The sequence below is a fragment of the Pipistrellus kuhlii genome, unplaced genomic scaffold (genome assembly GCF_014108245.1).
Source record: "Pipistrellus kuhlii isolate mPipKuh1 unplaced genomic scaffold, mPipKuh1.p scaffold_m20_p_3, whole genome shotgun sequence".
Classification (NCBI taxonomy): Eukaryota; Metazoa; Chordata; class Mammalia; order Chiroptera; family Vespertilionidae; genus Pipistrellus; species Pipistrellus kuhlii.
The window spans coordinates 10,427,175-10,446,459 of NW_023425529.1; the positions used below are offsets into that span (position 1 = coordinate 10,427,175).

The following is a 19,285-nucleotide window of genomic DNA, read 5'->3' on the forward strand; positions in this document are numbered from 1 at the left end:
GATGTGGCAGAGACAGCTGGTTGTTCCCTGTATGCATTTTCCCCTTCATTAGAAACGGGACCCACAGTTCTTAGTTGGGTACCTGGCCCCTGGGCACAAAGACTTTATTTCTCAGTCTCCCTTGCAGCTAGATGTTGACACATGACTAAGTTCTGTCTGATGGGATGTAAGTGGAATTGTCACATAAAATGATGGAACTGTTCTATTGTCTGTGTCTATGGGGTTATGCATATAAATTCTTGGGTTAATCTCTTCTAGCTCCCACCCCAACCCTCTCTCCCAGCCTCCGCCTCTTTCCCTCTGAGATCCAACAGTCTGTTCCATGCTTCTGTGTCTCTGGATCTATTTTGTTTGTTAGATTCCACATATGAGTGAGATCATGTGATATATTTGTCTTCTCTGACTGGCTTATTTTGCTTAGCATAATACTATCCAGGTTAGGGCTATTGATGTTAAAGGAAGTTACTAAAAAAATTGATTCAATTGCTAGAAATCTTGAGCTAGATTCCTCTGTGTTAATGCTTATAGGGTGCGCTCTCTCTCTCTCTCACTCTCTCTCTCTCTCTCTCTCTCTCTTCCTCCATTCTTCCCTCTCTCTCTCTTACATGACACTTGGGATGTAATTGCAAACCACATACTTATTTAAATAACTGCATCACTTGGATTTAACTTCCATTTCCTTGTGAAAAATATTATGCAAATAATGACAGGTTACAAAAAAAAATCTTTTGTCTTCTCCTGGACTGGGCTAAATACATTCTGAGCATTGTTTACCAAGACCAGCTTGTAAATTATACAGATGTATGAAAATGAACAAGGATAGCCTGAAATTGACCTACCTATGCTTGGGCACCTTTGGTTGGACAGTTTATTTTAGAAGAAAAAAACCTGGAGAATCACATTGCTTTACAAGTGTGACTCATGAGAGTTGTTACTAATATCTTGCAAGGCACTGATATATATCCTCAGTACCGATACTGGAATATATCCTCAGTGCTGATACTGGAATATATCCTTAATACCGATACTGGAAATGGTCATGCCTTCTATATGCTTTCAAGTTCCTTCATCTAAGTTTATATGTTTATGCCTACGAATGTGACCAAGAGAACAAACTCTGAAATCAGATCTGGATTAAACATCTTAATCACCATTTCCTTGGGCAAGTGATTTAATCTTTCTTTGTGAGTGTAGCTTTAAAAAAATAATCTTTATTGTTGAAAATATGACAGATATCTCCCTTCCCCCCATTGATTCCCTGTACCTGGCTTCAGCCCTCTCTCCAGGCCTTCCCAGCATGTTGTCTGACCATGGGCTGTGCATATATGCATATAAGGTCATTGGTATCTTTCTAAACCAGTTTCCTCATTTGAAAAAATGGAGATGCTCGCTATCCCTAGTTGATGTGTAAGGTGTCGAGCATGTTACATGTCACATGGTAAGGATTATTAAGTAGTAGGTAGTATTAATGTTACAGCAACTTCATTTCTATGGAGACTGTTGAGCATCAAAAATATTGTTTAAATGAAAAAGCAGGCCACCACCAAGACTGGTTTGGCTCAGTGGATAGAGCATCAGCCTGCGGACTGAAAGGTCCCGGGTTCGATTCTGGTCAAGGGCTTGTACCTTCGTTGCGGGCACATCCTCAGTAGGGGGTGTGCAGGAGGCAGCTGGTCAATGTTTCTCTTTCATCGATGTTTCTGACTCTCTGTCCCTCTCCCTCTTTGTAAAATATCAATAAAATATATTTAAAAAAATAAAAATAAAATTAAAAAAGAAAAGAAAAAGCAGGCCACCAACAGCACAGACTTCCTCCTCTCCTTTAAAAAACCGCTTACCTGCCTCAGGGGCGGGCACACCTCAGCTCAGTGCCCATTCGTTTCTAAATAAGGCAATCTAAAAAAAACCCAGGCGTAGGTTCTCCTAAGGACCCGGACTTTTGAACTGGAAAGCTAAAAGTAAAGGCGTGACCACTGCCCTTCGACCCACACACTCCAGGCATCACCTGCCTGCTCATTTAAATGGTGCATCTCATTGCGAGCAGCTGATAAAAACGTGTGCTGGGCCGAAACCGGTTTGGCTCAGTGGATAGAGCGTCAGCCTGCGGACTCAAAGGTCCTGGGTTTGATTCCGGTCAACGTACATACCTTGGTTGAGGGCACATCCAGTGGGGGGTGCGCAAGAGGCAGCTGATGGATGATTCTCTCTCATCGATGTTTCTAACTCTCTGTCCCTCTCCCTTCCTCTCTGTAAAAACTCAATAAAATATATATTTTAAAAAAATGTGTCCTGAGCGCTCCCAGCGCCTTGGTCAGACCTGGCTAGAGGCTCTAGATCCGCGGCGCCAGGGAGATCCGGGCCACCCCTGCCGGCGGGGCACCTGGCCTGTCCTTAGTTGGGCTTGGGGTGGGGTGGGGGGGGGGTCCCCGAAGGGCCAAATCCAGGGTTCCCTTGGCTGTAGCGGGTGCAGAGGTCGCTGGCTGCCAGCGCGTGTCCATCCCCTGGCCACTCGGCGAGGAGGACTGCCAGGGACAGACACCTGCAGGAAGACGCCTCCAATCCCCGCAGGGCGCCCCGCCCGCCCCGCCCGCCGCGCGGGGAAATAAGAAGCGCGCACCAGCCTGCCCGCCCGGGAGGAGGGAGAGCCGCTGCAGCTCGGGCTGGGCTCCTCGGAGGCGCCAGATTGCGCGCAGGTGCACCCGGGGACCGACGACCGCACAGCCATGGAGCCGTCGCGGGGCATCGGCACCTTCGTGGTGTGGGACTACGTGGTGTTCGCCGGGATGCTGCTCATCTCGGCCGCCATCGGCATCTACTACGCCTTCGCGGGGGACAAGCAGCAGACCTCCAAGGACTTCCTGATGGGCGGCCGCCGCATGAGCGCCGTGCCGGTGGCGCTGTCCCTCACCGCCAGCTTCATGTCCGCCGTCACCGTCCTGGGCACCCCCACCGAGGTCTACCGGTTCGGGGCCATCTTCAGCCTCTTTGCCATCACCTACCTGCTGGTGGTGGTCATCAGCGCCGAGGTCTTCCTCCCCGTGTTCTATAAACTGGGGATCACCAGCACCTACGAGGTAAAGGGTCAAAGGGGGGTGGGCCGGGGAGGGCAGAGGCTCCTGGAGGGATTTTCCAGGGAGCAGACTCAGCACCAAGCTGGTATCTCTCCCACCTGTCCCTGTGCAGGTCCACTCCTCCCCGAGCCTCCCCTTTAGGGAAGAGGAAAAAAATAAAAATAAAAAAATCTTGGGACTTACTCTCAGGATCTCAGTGAAAAAGAGAGGCTTCTAAAGTAAATGGAGTGGTTGGGACTAGTGCTTGCTGAAGGTCCTTTCTGCCAAGTCTAGGATTCTGAGACAAGAAGGAAGATTTTAAAACTTTTTCTCTTGGGGGAGAGGATGGGTCTTACCAGTCTCAGCTCTCCTCCTTGAAGTGAATCCCCAGGTTCTCAGGCACCAATCGCTTTCCCAGAATAGCGGGGGAGATATCCCCCCTCCACACACGCGTTTTCCAGAGAGGCAGGCATCCAGTGGTTAAGGTGCTGCTGTGTCTCTCATCTCAGTCCCTGTGTTTGAGACCAGATTCCACCCCTTACTAGCTAGGTAACCTTGGGTGACTTATTTAACTTTCTGTGCCTTGTTGGTTTCAACATGGAAATAATAACACCACCTATCTCCCTCCGTCGTTGGGAGGATTAAATAAGATAGATGATGCAAGTGTACCAATTAAAATAGTATCTGCTAAGGGTAAGCGCTGAATAGATATTCGCTATTAGTGTCGGCATGGTGGTGGTGGTGGTGGTAGAGGCAAGATCTTGGGATCGCTAGGAAGATGTGAGGGTCTTAAACAGTTCTTCCTTCTCTCACCACCGAAAGGTGCTTATAAGGAAAACCATCTTTCCTGCTGCGCAGGTCCCCTGGTAATAGTTTTCCTCAAGTTGTCTGCAGGAAAGGGCTTTGCAAAGATGGTGAGTGTTTGGTTTGAATGGGAGTTTTGTTGGGGAGGATAAAATAAGGTGACCAGACATCCCGCTTTTGGCAGGACAGTCTCGATTTTTAGCAATTTGTCCCGCGGCATTAATCTTTCAAAAAAATCGGGACTTTTTCAAAACTCCGAGGGACGCAGGACACATTGTTACAATAGAAAGCGGGACGTCTGGACACCTTAGGATAAAAGCTCAGGGCATGGGTGGGGCCTCGTTCAGTGCCCTCCGTGATCTCCTTCAACCAGGCACTCACCCAGGAGCCACATACACAAACCTGCAGAGGTTTCCTCTCTAATAGGCCATTATCTGGAGGGATCAGGGCCTCCTTCTCAGCAGCTGCCTCTCCTAGAGCTTAGAGAGTGTTTGCTGCAATCCAGAGTCACTGAAAGGTGGTTTCCTAGTAAGGCTGGTTCAACTGGTGCTGTGGACAGGGCCCCGATGGCACAATCAGTGATGGTGACAAACATCCTGGGTTCTGGTGATGTCATCCAGGGAAAGGCACACCAAGGACAGACAGCATTACCTTCCTCTCTGGTCATTGTGCTTGGGAGCACTCATTCATCACCTTAGAAGTGAGCAGGATGCAATTTCTGTTTTGCTCAAAGGTAACAAATTGGCTGCTCTAGGCCAAATTCAGTTTTCAGTCATGGTTGTTGTGTGTGTGTGTTTTTTTGTGTTTTTGTTTGTGTGTGTGTGTTTTTTCTTCTTCTTCTTTTTTTCTTTTATGGTATTTTGGAAAAAAAGAATTTAGCATTTAATGGTAGTGGAAGTCAAATAAAATTCCAGATTCTGGCTTCTTTTGAAAACCCAAAAGACTGATGATACCGAGCACATATCCCCTGTGGCCACAGGGACTCCAATTTACAGCCATTGCTCAGTCCTTATTTATTTTTTTTAATCAATATTTTTAATTGATTTCAGAGAGGAAGGGAGAAGAGAGAGACAGAAACATCAATGATGAGAGAGAATCATTGATCAGCTGCCTCCTGCACGCCCCCTATTGAGGACAGAGCCCACAACCCAGGCATGCACCCTTGACCAGAATCTAACCTGGGACCCTTTAGTCCGCAGGCTGATGTTCTATTTACTGAGCCAGATCAGCTAGGGTGTCCCTCCTTATTTCTGTATGGAAGTCTCATTGTTGCATCTGCATGATTACTTTCTTGTGCTAGATAATTCTTTACCCGCATTTATGTCTTTATCAAAAATGCAAAAGGGAAAATGTGCAGGGGTGAAGAGAGTTATTGTTCCAAGGGATCTGTGAGAGAATGTATTTCTTAGAGGACATGGGGAATATTCCAACATATTCATATAGGAACTCCTGGCCAAGGCCACGCACATCATGTAAATCAATATTCCAACATATTAATACTGTATAGGAACACCTGATGGGTCCTGTAGGCATTTGAGTCTGTGGGCTCTGCTCTGTAGTTAGCCAACTCCAACACGCAGAGAGGGTTTGAAGAACCTGGCAAGAGGACTTCAGTTCTCACAGGTGAATGCTGCTCTCATAACCACTGACCCGTGCCTCTGCAGGGCATGCGTTAACTCAACCAGAAACACATTTCCCACACATTTCCTGAGCGCTGGAGGCTAAGTTAGGAGGGTTCCGGCTAAAACAAACAAGAAAATCACTAATGCTTATTGAGTATTCTAGGCACTGGCTGCCTGTTTTATATACATTATCAAACTCGGTCCTCAAAACAATACTTATAAGGGAGGTATTATGAGAGCCCCACTTTTCAGACAAAGAGGTTCAGAATAAATTAAGCTATATAAGAGAGCATGAAGCAAAGCAGACACTTGTCTAGAGGCTGTGCAGTGGGGCAAATTGGCAGCTTCGGAAGGCTCTCGTGAGTCTTCTGGAGGAATATTTTGTTTTATGGTGAGTGACCAAGCCGCCCATATAGAATAAGAAGTCCAGCATTGAGTGATACTGGCATTCTCACTCAAGTATGAAATTTCTCCCTGTTTACAGTTTGTTAGCTAAAATCGGCTGTTCAGAAGCATTTTTGACATTTACTTATCGCTACCTTCAAAGTATAGCTCAGATAGGAGTTTAGCAACTTCCAGAGTCACAGATAAGAGTAAAATGCAGGAATGCGATTTCACTCATCACTTCTTCAGTATCTTTCTGGATCCAGTGAAATCTGTGTGCTTGAACTGAATTGTCCAGAACCTTAAAATTATTCAGTAGAAGTTTTGTTGTCCCTAAATTACTCAATATTCTGAGGACTATGACAGATCTTGATTGACTATAGGCACCTACTATTTTTCTCTAGTTTTGTCTGGAAATCCTAAGCTCTTCTCTGAACCTACTTTTCAGTGACCTGAGCTTCTGGAAGGTCTCCAGGTATTTCTTTAGCAGCTCGGTAACCGCTGATAGCTGAGATAATGATAGACTTCTTGGTTCTGTCTTGAGTTGGTCTTGTGTGAGGTTGAATCCTTAGATTTGCTGGATCCATCAACCCCTGCTGTGGGTGGAGGGGGTAGGAGGGGGTATTAACTTAATTGAACTAAGTTATTTGGTTCAACTCACTATATACATTTTTAACTTCATCACATTTTTTCTCTTCTATTTTCTTTAATTTTCAGCAATTTAGATGCATATACCCAGAAAAGACAAATACTTCTCTGCCTGTTCATGTACATTCATTTTTAAATAGTTTTACTAAAAATATTTTGAAGAAATAACACTGCCCTGTTTCCAAGCTTACTTGATGGGTCTTCTAAACAATCTTCCAAACCACCCTTGGATGATTTTGACATGTAATTCACTGAGATTCAAAGCTCAAGGCCTATGGATTTGAATACCAACTTCATGTCTTTCTTCTGAATGAACAGTTTACATTTCCCCTCCCATTTATATAATTTGACTAGAGCTTGGTGCACCACAGTCATGGATGAAGCTGGGCTGAGAGGGAAGCCTGGGTCCTGGGTGCCAGAGGGAAGCCTGTGCTGACAGCCAGGGGAAGGAAGGCCTACTTTTGCATTAATTTTGTGCATCTGACCTCTAGTTCTGACGTATAATATAGGAAGTGAGCCGACTATATTATGAGATATAATAGATGTCAAGGAGAGTCGGAAGAATGTCAAGGTTGTTGGCTCTGAACAGAAATTGACTTGGGCTGACTTAAGTTAAAAAATTATTGGAAAACCAGCTGGCATGGCTCAATGGTTGAGTGTCGACCTATGAACCAGGCGGTCACAGTTTGATTCCTGGTTGGGACATGCAGGAAGCAGCTGATCCATGATTCTCTCTCATCATTGATGTTCCTCTCTCTCCTTCCTTTCTGAAATTTATATATTATATATATATATATATATAAAATATTGGAAGAATATGTTTGGCTACAAAAAGAACAGCATCAGGGATTTTTCTGGGGGTGAGGGAACTGTTCTAGTATGAGTTCTTTACTTCCTATGCTGCTGATTTAAAAAAAAAAAAAGTGTCCAGAAGTTCCATGTATTAACCATTTTTTCTTTTTTTGGAAACAGTATTTAGAACTTCGATTTAACAAATACGTTCGTCTCTGTGGAACAATCGTCTACATTATTCAAACAGTAAGTAACAGTCCTTTAATTTTTACCTTTTGTCATTTACAATGGTTTTGATCAAGGCATTAGGGCCACACATTTTTGGTGAACACATGAACGATAAAAAAAGAGATGTTGAAAATAGAGGAAACAAAAAAGCAAAAACACTTGTCAATAAACAGCATCAACCCATAAGATCAGTGTTTTAACAAATGAACAGTGAACAGTGTTTAACAAATGACTTTTTCCTGGGAAAACCGAATGATATATGTAAATGTTAAATATTATATTGATTAAACAACAGTTACGTTGTTTTAGAAAAATATGCTTTTTCCCACCCAAGTGACAGTAAGGGCATTACTGAGATGACAAAGACTTTTGAAAGCACTGTAGTAACTGAGAACGGAATTGGAACACTGGGAAAATAAGTAGTATGTTTCATAGTACTTTTGCAACATGTTTTCATGATGTAGGAAGACATTAGGAAATACATTTGAAAGCATACTTAAAAAGTGAATGTGTTCTCTCTTTTAAAAATGGAACCTTAAGACCCAACTGAAGCAGTCACTGAGAGTAAAACAATAGAGCCATACACATTCTGGAGGTGTTTTTAAAACTAAGGACACAGTCCAGTAATTCAAGAGTATGCAAGTATAGATTCACTGGTAGACATAAAGGGAAGCCAAGATTTGCCAAGCAGTCGTGCCAGAGAAGGCTTCCCGCCCCTCCTCCTGGCTGCTGGAGGCTTGTCGTGATCATTGTCACATGATTTATATCTACTGTTGTCAGCTAAGTGCTTTAGGGATGGGCTTGATAATGGAAGTCTAGGAAGAAGTTTTCATTCTCATCTTTCTTTATAATATCATATCTCTAATCAAAAACTACCAGATCATTTGCTGTAGCACGGCAGAGTGCCTTTGTAAATTATTTGGCTAGAGTCCATTTTATATCGTAGTGAATTACATAACTTATGTCGGTCCTTAACAGTTGCAGTATAAAAGGAAGGGGCCCTCTGGGATCTAGTAGACATTCTGACATGGAGCTGAGACCAGTAGCTTGCATTTACTAATAGTTCAGACCCTTTCTGGATCATTGTTAGAAATACCAACAGAGCCAAAACCAGTTTGGCTCAGTGATAGAGCGTCGGTCTGCGGACTGAAAGGTCCTAGGTTCGATTCTGGTCAAGGGCATATACATTGATTGCAGGCACATCCCCAGTAGCGGGTGTGCAAGAGGCAGCTGGTCGACGTTTGTCTCTCAACGTTTCTAGCTCTCTATCCCTCTCTGTAAAAAATCAATAAAATATATTTAAAAAAAAAAGAAGTACCAACAGAAATGAAAAGTGGGGACTAGTGTTAAGAAGGTGGCTTGTGGTAACATTTTCAAATCTTCAACTTAGATAGAATAATGACTGGAAAGCTAGTTCCTTCTTACAAAAAGATTGGAGCCTTAGCATCTCCCATATGAAGGACTGACTTCTGATACTACATAATTCTTTTCATAATATGTTTGCATACAGTGATCATAGAAGTAGCTTCTATGTGATATATTTGAAAGATCAAGTGCAATGAAGGTGATATTTCAAGAAAAAAGACCTTATTTATCTTATTCACTATTGTGCATGGATTAATAAATATTTATTACATGTATGAATGAAAAAATGAATAATATAAAAACAAGTTGAAATGCAGTTTTGGTTGACTTTCAGTAGTTCATAGGGCAAATTAAAAAAAAAATTTTTTTATTGATTTTTTACAGAGAGGAGGAGAGAGGGACAGAGAGCTAGAAATGTTGATGAGAGAGAAACATCGACCAGATGCCTCTTGCACACCCCCTACTGGGGATGTGCCCACAACCAATGTACATGCCCTTGACCAGAATCGAACCCGGGACCCTTCAGTCCTCAGACTGACGCTCTACCACTGAGCCAAACTGGTTTCGGCCGTAGGGCAAATTTACATTTTTGTTTAATTAATGGACAAGCAAACTTTTACAAACCAGTTTTCAAAATTTTCACATAATTAAATATGCAGTGATTAAAGGTTATTTGAAGGCATAACAATAAGGGACCATCCACTTTTAAATTTCCATTATTTTTAAAAATTATTTTAGATCTAGGAAATTGATTTCTAGCTTGAGTTGATGGATCACTTTCTATACTAAGTACCACATGAAGAGTCCCTGTTTTTTTTTTTTTTAATTATGTTTTTTATTGCTTTTGAGAGAGAAAGAAAAACATCAGTGTGACAGAAACATGGGTCAGTTGCCTCCTGCATGCATCCCTACTAGGTATCTGGCCCGTAACCTGGTCATGTGCCCTCACTGGAAATCAAACTAGCAACCTTTCTGTAATCAGAATGATGCTAAACCAACTGAGCCACACCAGCCAGGGTGAGATTCCCTATTTTTATACAAAATTGGTCATAAGAGATTTTTGTTACCTATGATGATACCACAAATAGAAAAGGAGAATCAACCTTACTTAAATAACACTTTTCAAGTTATAAACAAATTTTATTAAGTGTATTAAAACTGCTGTTTTAATTCATAATTGAATTTGTAGAAAAATACAGATATTTTGTAATTCATATAATTTATTTGGTCTTTTTTTCCTCCCCAGGTTCTGTATACTGGAATTGTTATTTATGCCCCTGCCCTGGCGTTGAATCAAGGTACATTTTAGAGTTACCAATTATGTCAATTTGTGGGTTCATTTTTAGTAACCTATTATTCTCTGGGAGATGGGAGATGGAGGAATGCTTCTAGTAACCTGCATCAGCTTGAGTTAGGAAAGGTGGGCTCAGTGTCTACATTAGCAGTTTCTTTGGATTCCTAGATCCATATCTCTAAAAGGTCTGCACATTAGGATAGAATTCACTGGGCAAGTGAGTCTCTGGGAAGCGCCAAACAGCCATTCTCCATCCCTTCAGAATGAGCACCTCCTATAGTCTAAATAGTGAATGACTGTACTTCTCTCTGTGGCTCCAACATTCAGCCCATCTCCACGAGGCATTTTTTTTTTTCTTCTTCTTGTATAATTTGGCTCAGTTAGGTTGTAAAATCTGGAAGGGAGAAAAGCTTTTCTTCTCACTTCTTTTATATATATATATATTTGATATTTTACAGAGAGGAAGAGAGAGGGATAGAGAATGAGAAACTTCGATGAGAGAGAATCATCGACCAATCAGCTGCCTCTTGCACACCCCCTACTGGGGATGTGCCCACAACCAAGGTTCATGCCCTTGACCGGAATCGAACCTGAGACCTTTCAGTCCGCAGGCCGACCTTCTATCCACTGAGCCAAACCGGTTTCACTCTTCTCACTTCTAATGTGGTCCAAAATGCAAAAGAAAAAAAAAATCTGTGTGCTTTGAAATTCCTGACTGCTCCTCGTGCCAAAAGGACAGATGTCTATAGGGTACTTATAAACAAATGTGTAAAGGTTGTACTGGTTAACAAATTACAATACTCTGGATTTGAGCAGATTATAGCAGTGAAACTGGCATAGTTTATTGAGTCAGATTCTCAAAAGGCTTCAGGGAAACTCCACATTCTTTGAATTCTTATCAAATGGATTCTGTGATGGGAAGAATGTGGTACAATAAAATGAAAAAAACACACACAAAAAAACAACAAAACAAAACACCTTGCTAACTCCACACTAATTTTTTAAAATTTCATGATAGATAGTAGTTATCACCCAAGTTTATAAAGTACAACAGTATCATTACAAAGAAGAATTCCATTGCATAATGTGCTCTTGACTTCTGAATGTGGCGCATGTTCCGTGTCAATAGTACAAACATCATAAGTGAATCATTTTATATTGAGTAAAAAACTGAGCTATAAACTTCATAAGTTACTTATTGGCTTTAAGTGTTAGGAAGATGTTGGCTTTAGGGTTTAAGTAGCAGTTCTAGGAAAAAGAGAGCAGTGCTTGCAATATGTAAAGAAACCAAGGACTCTGTTCTTACCAGATTATTGGCCAACTCCCTTGGAATAAATGAGAACCTGAGGAACTATATTTTGACCACTTGAATATCAATTGTGACTAAGACAGTGGACATATTACTTGTGTAACAGATGCTCAGTAGAAACTTATTTAACTGAATGGGAACTGAACATTTTCTAGGTCAAGTCTTTCCTTTTTCATGAAAACTTGGAGCATCTACTAGAATAGAGAGAATAATAATATATTGAACCCTAATGTACTCCTATCGCTACACTAATAGTTCTTAATTCTTGGTTTAGTTCACTCCCTGTTTCCCTGACTAGATTAGTTTGCTGTAAATCAGAGATAACTTCTCATTTTTTATTAATTCAATGTCTTTTGAAAATAAATACATTCTCTCCCCCACACCCCACTGAATTTAGTCAACATGTAACATGATGTTAAATTCAGGTATACAACTTAATGATTCAATATTTGTGGGTATTTTTTGCTAAATGATCACCACAGTAAGTCTAGTTAACATTCACCATCATATGTGGTTATGAAATTTTTTTCTTCTGATGAAAGTTTTTAAAATCTTCTCCTTTAGCAATTTTCAAATATGCAATACAGTATTATTAACTATATTCACCATACTATACATGATTTTTCCATGACTTACGTATTTTATAACTGGACACTTGTACCAGGACATGTTTTTAAAATATTGTTATACCATCATTATATTTAAAACATTTACATTAATACTTCATTTTTTGTCCAGCAGGGGCCTCCTTAAGTTATCTCTTGAATTCTTTTGACATGATTTCCAGTAGTGTTTAATAGCTACCTGGAATGGCAAGATGTTTCAGTCTTATCTTGTACTAGAAATTTCCTGGTCCTGTCTATTTATTCTATTTCTTTTCAGTGGACAGAACTGGGGGATATATATTAAAGGAAACTTAAATTAAGAGTTTATACTAGCCCAGCCAGTGTCGCTCAGTGATTGAGTGTCAACCCATGAACCAGGACGTCAGGGTTCAATTACCAGTCAAGGCACATGTCTAGGCTTGCAGGCTTGATCCCCAGTAGGGGACATGCAGAAGGCAGCTCATCAGTGATTAATCATTAATATTTCTATCCCTCTCTCCCTCTCCTTTCCTATCTCTGAAATCAATAAAAACATATTAATACTTCTACTTTTTCAAATTCAAATTTGGGTCTTTGCCTAACTAATTTGGTTATATATTTTGTCTCTTATTTTATGCTGAAACACTTGCATATGTGGGATAAATCCCATTTGGTCATGTTGTATAATTCTTTTTACACTTTTATCTTTTGATTTGCTAATGTTTTGTTGAGGACTTTTGCATCTGTGATTATGAGAGTTATTGGTTTGTAGTTTTCTTGTAATGTCTTTGTCTGTTTTTGGTATTAGGTTAATGCTGGCCTCATAGAGTGAGTTAGGAAGTATTTCCTCTGCTTCTGTCTTCTGCAGAGAGTTGGTATAATTTTTTTCCTTAAATTCTTGCTAAGATTCACCAGTAAACCTATCTAGGCTGAAGCCTTCTAGTTTGGAAGATTATGAATTCAGTTTGCTTAATAGATATAGTCTACTCAGATTCCTACTTTTTCTCGTGTGAATTGTGGCAAATTATGTCTTTTAAGGAACAGGTTCATTATAAAATTTGTGGCAATCTGGTTATCCTTCTATTTATATACTAGAGGCATCGTGCACTAAATTTGTACATGGAGGGTGTGTCCCTCAGCCCAGCCTGCACCACTCCAATCTGGAACCCTTCAGGGATGTTCAACTGCCCATTTAGGCCCAATCCCACCATCATGCCCAGTAAAGTCTGGGTGATATAGAGAAGGTATTTTCCTGTCAGTTACATTTGGGAACAGGTCATTAGCCAGGATAGGTGTAGCCACTGGGATCGGGCCTAAACGGCCAGTTGGACATCCCTTTCACAATCCAGGACTGCTGGCTCCCAATTTCTCGCCTGCTTGCCTTCCTGATTGCCCCTAACTTCGACTGCCTGCGAGCCTGATCACCCCCTAACGCTCCCCTGCCAGCCTGATTGATGCCTAACTGCCCCCCTGCCAGCCTGATTGCCCCTAAATAACCTCTCCTGCAGGCCTGGTCACCCCTAACTGCCATCCCCTACAGGTCTGGTTCCCCCCTAACTGCTCTCTCCTACAGGCCTGGGTCCCTCCTCAACTGTCCTTATCTTCAGGCCTGGTTGCCCCCAACTTCCCTCCTCTTCCAGCCTGGTCACCCCTAACTGTCCTCCCCTGCAGGTTTGATCACCACAACTGCCCTTTCTTGCAAGCTTGGTCCCTCCCAACTGCCCTTCCCTGATGGCTTGATCCCACCCAACTGCCTTCCCCTGCTGGCCATTTTGTGTCCACATGGGGGCAGCCATGTTTGACTACATGGGGGCAACCATTTTGTGTGTTGGAGTGATGGTCAATCTGCATATTAGTCTTTTATTAGATAGGATAGAGGCCTGCTGCACAGGTGGGGGCCAGCTGGTTTGCCCTGAAGGGTGTCCTGGATCAGGGTGTGGATTCCCTTGGGTGTGGGTGGCCTGGGCAAGGGACCTGTTATGGTTTGCTGGCTGGCCAAGCTCCCCAGTGACCCAAGTGGAGGCCCTGGTATCTGGGATTCATTTATCTTCTATAATTAAAACTTTGTAGCCTTGAATGGAGTCCAAGGCCAGCCAGAGTGTGCAGGAAGCTGGGCTTCTTCCATTGTCAGAGAAACCCAAGCCTCCTGCTCACTCCATGGCCGCAGCCATCTTGGTTGGGTTGATTTGCATACTGGCTCCTGATTGGCTGGTGGGCGTGGCTTGTAAGTAGTGGATACATGGTCAATTTGCATATTACTCTTTTATTAGATAGGATAATATGCCCCTCTACTATGTAGGTAAATGGTAGAAACTTATATAAACTTTTCTCCACCTTAGTCCCATTTTAGTAACATGGACAACTTTCTTTCAAGGGCTGGTAGGATAGTGTGTTTATTTGAACTATGGTGACAAGTACCATATCTAGGATTCTATTCAGGCCAAATAACTACCTTATAGTATTAAGCCATTTCTTAGCTTAATTATAATGTAAATGGGTTTTAATGTATTTAATTTAGCTAATTTTGAATCTGTGTATGGTATCTGAGGATAGAAACAGGTCTATTTAACTCAACAGGTAGAATTTTAAACTCCAATTGTTTTGGTACATCTTACAAGACTTGGACTTAGTTATAGGCAAGTGATTAAGAGGTAGGTACCCAATAAATGATATGGCTTTCCCCTGATTTTGTTTTTGTTTTTGAGAAGTACTTTCATTATACATGGTTCACAGTTTACATGCATTTTCTTTTCTTCAACAGTCACAGGATTTGATCTTTGGGGCGCAGTGGTGGCTACAGGGGTAGTCTGCACATTCTACTGCACGCTGGTATGTCAAGAACATTGTTTCTCTTTTCACTCTACACACTTGCTTTGCAAAATCAAAAATTCCAGTAGCTGTGTTCTACAATCAGGGTTTTCACACTACTCACCTATCTCCCACAGTATAACTTTTTTTGGTAGGGAATATTCAGTCTGGGGTAAAACTTGATCCTTTGTAGAACAGTCATCATAACTGAAAATATTTTCTTTCATCTGAACCATGCAATGGTCCCTAATCTTATCTCCTAATTCAACCTTACTGTTGCCAAGTTATTATAGCTTTGTTTATATTATCCCTCAGCTCAGGAATCTGAGATAACTTTTCATTGCAATTGAAGAACCAGTATGTCAAGGGCACCAATACTCCCCTGGATGTTGGTCCTTAGAGTCTTAGAGTCTTATGGGCTCTGTGGTGGTTTAGATTTTAACTCTTTAATTGCTGGATGTTTTAGGAGATAGGGTCTCCTCCTAAAAGGAGGGGCTGTTTCAGCGGATAAGAAAGGGAATGAAGGGGGAGACACAGGAAGTGTGTGGCAGTGGCTAATACAAAACAGTTTTAGTGTTTCAACTATTGATATGACCTTCTGTGTGCATACTGATTGCAATTCAGCCCTGCCTATAGTATAAACATCTATGATATTGCTGTTGCAATTTGATTCTGAATTTTCTTCCCAACAATCTCTCCATACCACTCCACTTTACTCCAAAAATACATATATGTCTACATTCAACATAGCATATACTTTGACCTATAAATGCTTTCACCCATGCTGTTTTATCTGCTGGGAAGACCTTCTATCTTTGCCTCTCATATGTTTGAAAGTTTGCCTTAAACATCACCTGCTCTTGAAGGTTCTTCCCATCTGTCTCTCTGGGGTGTACTTCTTGGCCAATGTCCGTGTATTTTGTAAGTTTTAACAGCATAGTTCATAAGCATACAGGTGCTTAATAATGTCTGATAGAAACATTAATTCTAATATACTTTCCCCTCAAAGGGTGGTCTGAAGGCAGTTGTCTGGACAGATGTGTTTCAAGTCGGGATCATGCTGGCGGGATTTGTTTCTGTGATCATACAAGCTTCAGTGGTTCAAGGGGGAATCGGCAATATTATAAATGATGCCCGTAATGGTGGAAGACTAAACTTCTGGAAGTAAGTTGCTATTTACCTCTTGACTAATTGAATATTCCTTTCATTTTTGTTTTTCTGTGAAAACGATATCTTTATTGAAATAATAACCTTACATTAGAAAACAAACCACTAAGGATGTGGCATAGAAATTGAAGCTGGCAAGTAAATGTGTAAGGTATCTAAGAAGTTAAATCAGTCAGATGATACTTAAATCAGTTACATGGTACTTAGGATGGTGCTTCCTCCTGAGAAGGGATTGATTGCTTCCCTAGGTGGTTTGGCTCAGTGGATATATCAGTGGCCTGTGGAGTGAAGGGTTCCAGGTTTGATTCAGGTCAAGGGTACATGCCCAAGTGTTGCCGTCTTGATCCCCAGTAGTGGGTATGCAGGAGGCAGCTGATCAATGATTCTGATCATTGACATTTCTATCTCTTACTTCCTCTCTGAAATCAATAAAAAGATTATATATATATATATATATATATATATATATATATATATATATTTTTTTTTTTTTTTTTTTTTTTTTTATTTTTTTTTTTTTTATTTTTTTTTTAAAGAGTATATGCTTCCAGATAATAAAGTCTGGATGAGTTGCAAGGGTAGGTTAGGGTGATAAGGGAAGAGATAGCACATAGATAAGGAAAGGAAACCTCTTAAGAGAAAAGCACTAAAAGACAGTGATTTCATTTTGATAGTTCTTGGTTTCAAGCAGCCTGGAGAATTTATTTCTGATATTTATATTGCCCTTGCATTAATAGTATGTTATTATGATGCCATATATTATTATTATTATTATTATTATTATTATTATTATTATTATTGAGGCCTGGTACATGAAAATTCATGCACAAGGGTGTCCCCTCAGCCCAGCCTGCACCCTCTCCAATCTAGGATTCCTTGAGGGATATCCCACTTCTGGTTTGGGCCTAAACTGGCAGTCAGACATCCCTCTCACAATCCTGAACCCCTGGCTCCTAATTGTTCACCTGCCTGCCTGCCTGATCAGCCTTTACTCCCCCCCATGCCAGCCTGGTTGCCCCCAACGGCCCCCCTCTGCTAGCCTGGTCACCCCATGCAGCCTCCTTGTTCAGTTGTTTGGTTGTTCCTCACCCCCTGCCAGCCTGGTTGTATGCAGCCATCTTGTGAGGGCATGAAGGTTAATTTGCATATTACCTCTTTCTTATATAGGATTATATCATATATATAGTATATATGTATAAATATTTAATCTGCATTATATGCTATTATATATTATTTCATGAGCATTGACTAGAAAAGTTATGGCTGATGCCTCAAGTGTCAGCATAACACTTGATAGAACATGTGTTCAACAGCTGTTCAGTTTTCCTAAAGAAGAACTAATAGAGAAACTAGATATTTCACCACAAATATTAAATGTGGAAGTTGAGCTTTCTTTGTAACAATATTTGGTACAAGTCATAAAATGACTTTCAACTGTTAATATTTACCTTGTGCACATAGTATTTTAAGAAAGCACAATTATAATGGCATGGCAATTTCAGAAAATGAAAACCTTTAAACTATTAATTGATTGAATTCTTAAGTATGAATATAAATTAGAACTATGACTATACATGTGCTAGGAGAAGAATTAGACACACAAGATGTATCAAGTTTGTGTTTATTTCAGTACATTACCTACTGCTGTGATGTATTTAGGACCCTTCACTTTCTTTTTTTTATTTTTTTATTTTTTTTAGCTTCATGCTCTTCTCTGATTACAGAATGGCTTGTTTAAATTATTTTCTGTGGACACAAGAGAACAATTTACATAAATGCTCAGAATGATTAGAATATTAATGTTTCCCCAATCCCATCTAGAATACCCAAACCTCTTACTGTATCAATTTTATTTCATTGAACTGAAATTAGAAATATTTCTGCCATTTATAAATTACTTAATAAATGTGTACATATGTATATATATTTATGTAGGTTTACATTGCTTGCTTCCAAAAATAATCTGGGGGAAGAGGAGGTTCCTATATGTTTTTTTGTTTGTTTGTTTTTTTTTGCTAATAGTTCAGATTTGTTTTTTGTTTGTTTTCATTTAGTTTTAATCCTAATCCTTTGCAAAGACACACATTCTGGACAATTATTTTAGGAGGGACCTTCACGTGGACCAGCCTGTATGGTGTCAACCAATCCCAAGTGCAGAGATATATTTCCTGTAAAAGCAGATTCCAGGCAAAACTGTAAGCCTAACTATAGTATTTTTATCATAATTAGCCATTAATTGTCTTTATAGAAACTCTTTCATAAGTTAAGCTTACATGTTCTCAAGTTTGTTTTTGGTATCATAAAATTCCAACAGGTAAATGATGTACTTACTTATGAAAGGATGAAGTAGAGCAAGTGGTACTGTGTGTTTGAAATAATATATTTAAAATATTTATATTAATTATTAAAACAAATCTTACCAATAGTTATATATTATTCATCTGTTTGTATAAGGAATTGTGGGGAAATTTGTAAATACATGGCTCTTGTCATGAAGCATCTTAGCAGCCAATTAGGAAAATATGCTCAAGTATGTAAAAAGTGAAAAAACACTAGAGAGGTATAGAAGTTCCATGAAACACTGTAACAATAGAGGGAATGTTCCAGAGCATTAAATTGCCAGATGTGCTGGTGTGTTTTATTTTCAAACACAGTCATGGGTTTATTATCCTGCTGTAGGACTTGCTATTTGAGTTATCCTGGGCAAGTTACTTAGTTTCTCAGAACTTCAGTTTCTAAACTTGTAAAATGAACATAAGACATATTATACATCTCAAGGAAAGGATAGTAGAATACTGTGTTCAACACAGAGATGGTAGGGGGTCTCATAAATGTGAATTCCTTTTTCCACCTCAAATCATGGGATGTGAATCCTGGTTGAGAGATTTCTGTCAACCAGCAGATCCTGAAGAATGACCACATGTGGCAGGTAGAGAAAAGAGAGAGAGGATTTCAGGTAGGCAGTCATTTGGACAAAGCACAGAGGTCAGAAGGACCTCGTGGTCAGAGAACTCTCAGGCCCATCTTGGCTCGAGCCAAGAGTCGGAAGAGTGGCTGGTTCTTTCCCAGGAGGCCTCCGGTAAGCTTGTGACCACCACTCCTCATGCTGATGAATAGGCTGACTCAGCCCACAGGCATTTAGAGTGAATAAGAGTAATAAGGTGATTGGAGCAGGAGAAGGAGTGGCAATTCTATTTCTGTTCAAAGGAGAACATGAAAATATTGTGATG

At 40.7% G+C, this 19,285-nt stretch overlaps 1 protein-coding gene across 4 annotated transcripts in view; it reads left to right on the forward strand.

The window, feature by feature from the left end:
- The first annotated feature begins 2,632 nt into the window (after window positions 1-2,632).
- SLC5A8 (solute carrier family 5 member 8) overlaps window positions 2,633-19,285 on the forward strand; it is a 40,916-nt gene continuing 24,263 nt past the window's right edge. For all 4 annotated transcript variants that reach the window (XR_004991056.2, XM_036456055.2, XM_036456057.2 and 1 more), the window contains exons 1-6: window positions 2,633-3,074; window positions 7,481-7,546; window positions 10,140-10,191; window positions 14,842-14,909; window positions 15,898-16,052; window positions 18,110-18,250. Coding sequence is in view for 3 of the 4 variants with exons in the window: in XM_036456055.2 (XP_036311948.1) it covers window positions 2,724-3,074; window positions 7,481-7,546; window positions 10,140-10,191; window positions 14,842-14,909; window positions 15,898-16,052; window positions 18,110-18,250 (833 nt within the window). In the remaining variant the exon portion in view is untranslated. The remainder of the gene's footprint in view (window positions 3,075-7,480; window positions 7,547-10,139; window positions 10,192-14,841; window positions 14,910-15,897; window positions 16,053-18,109; window positions 18,251-19,285) is intronic.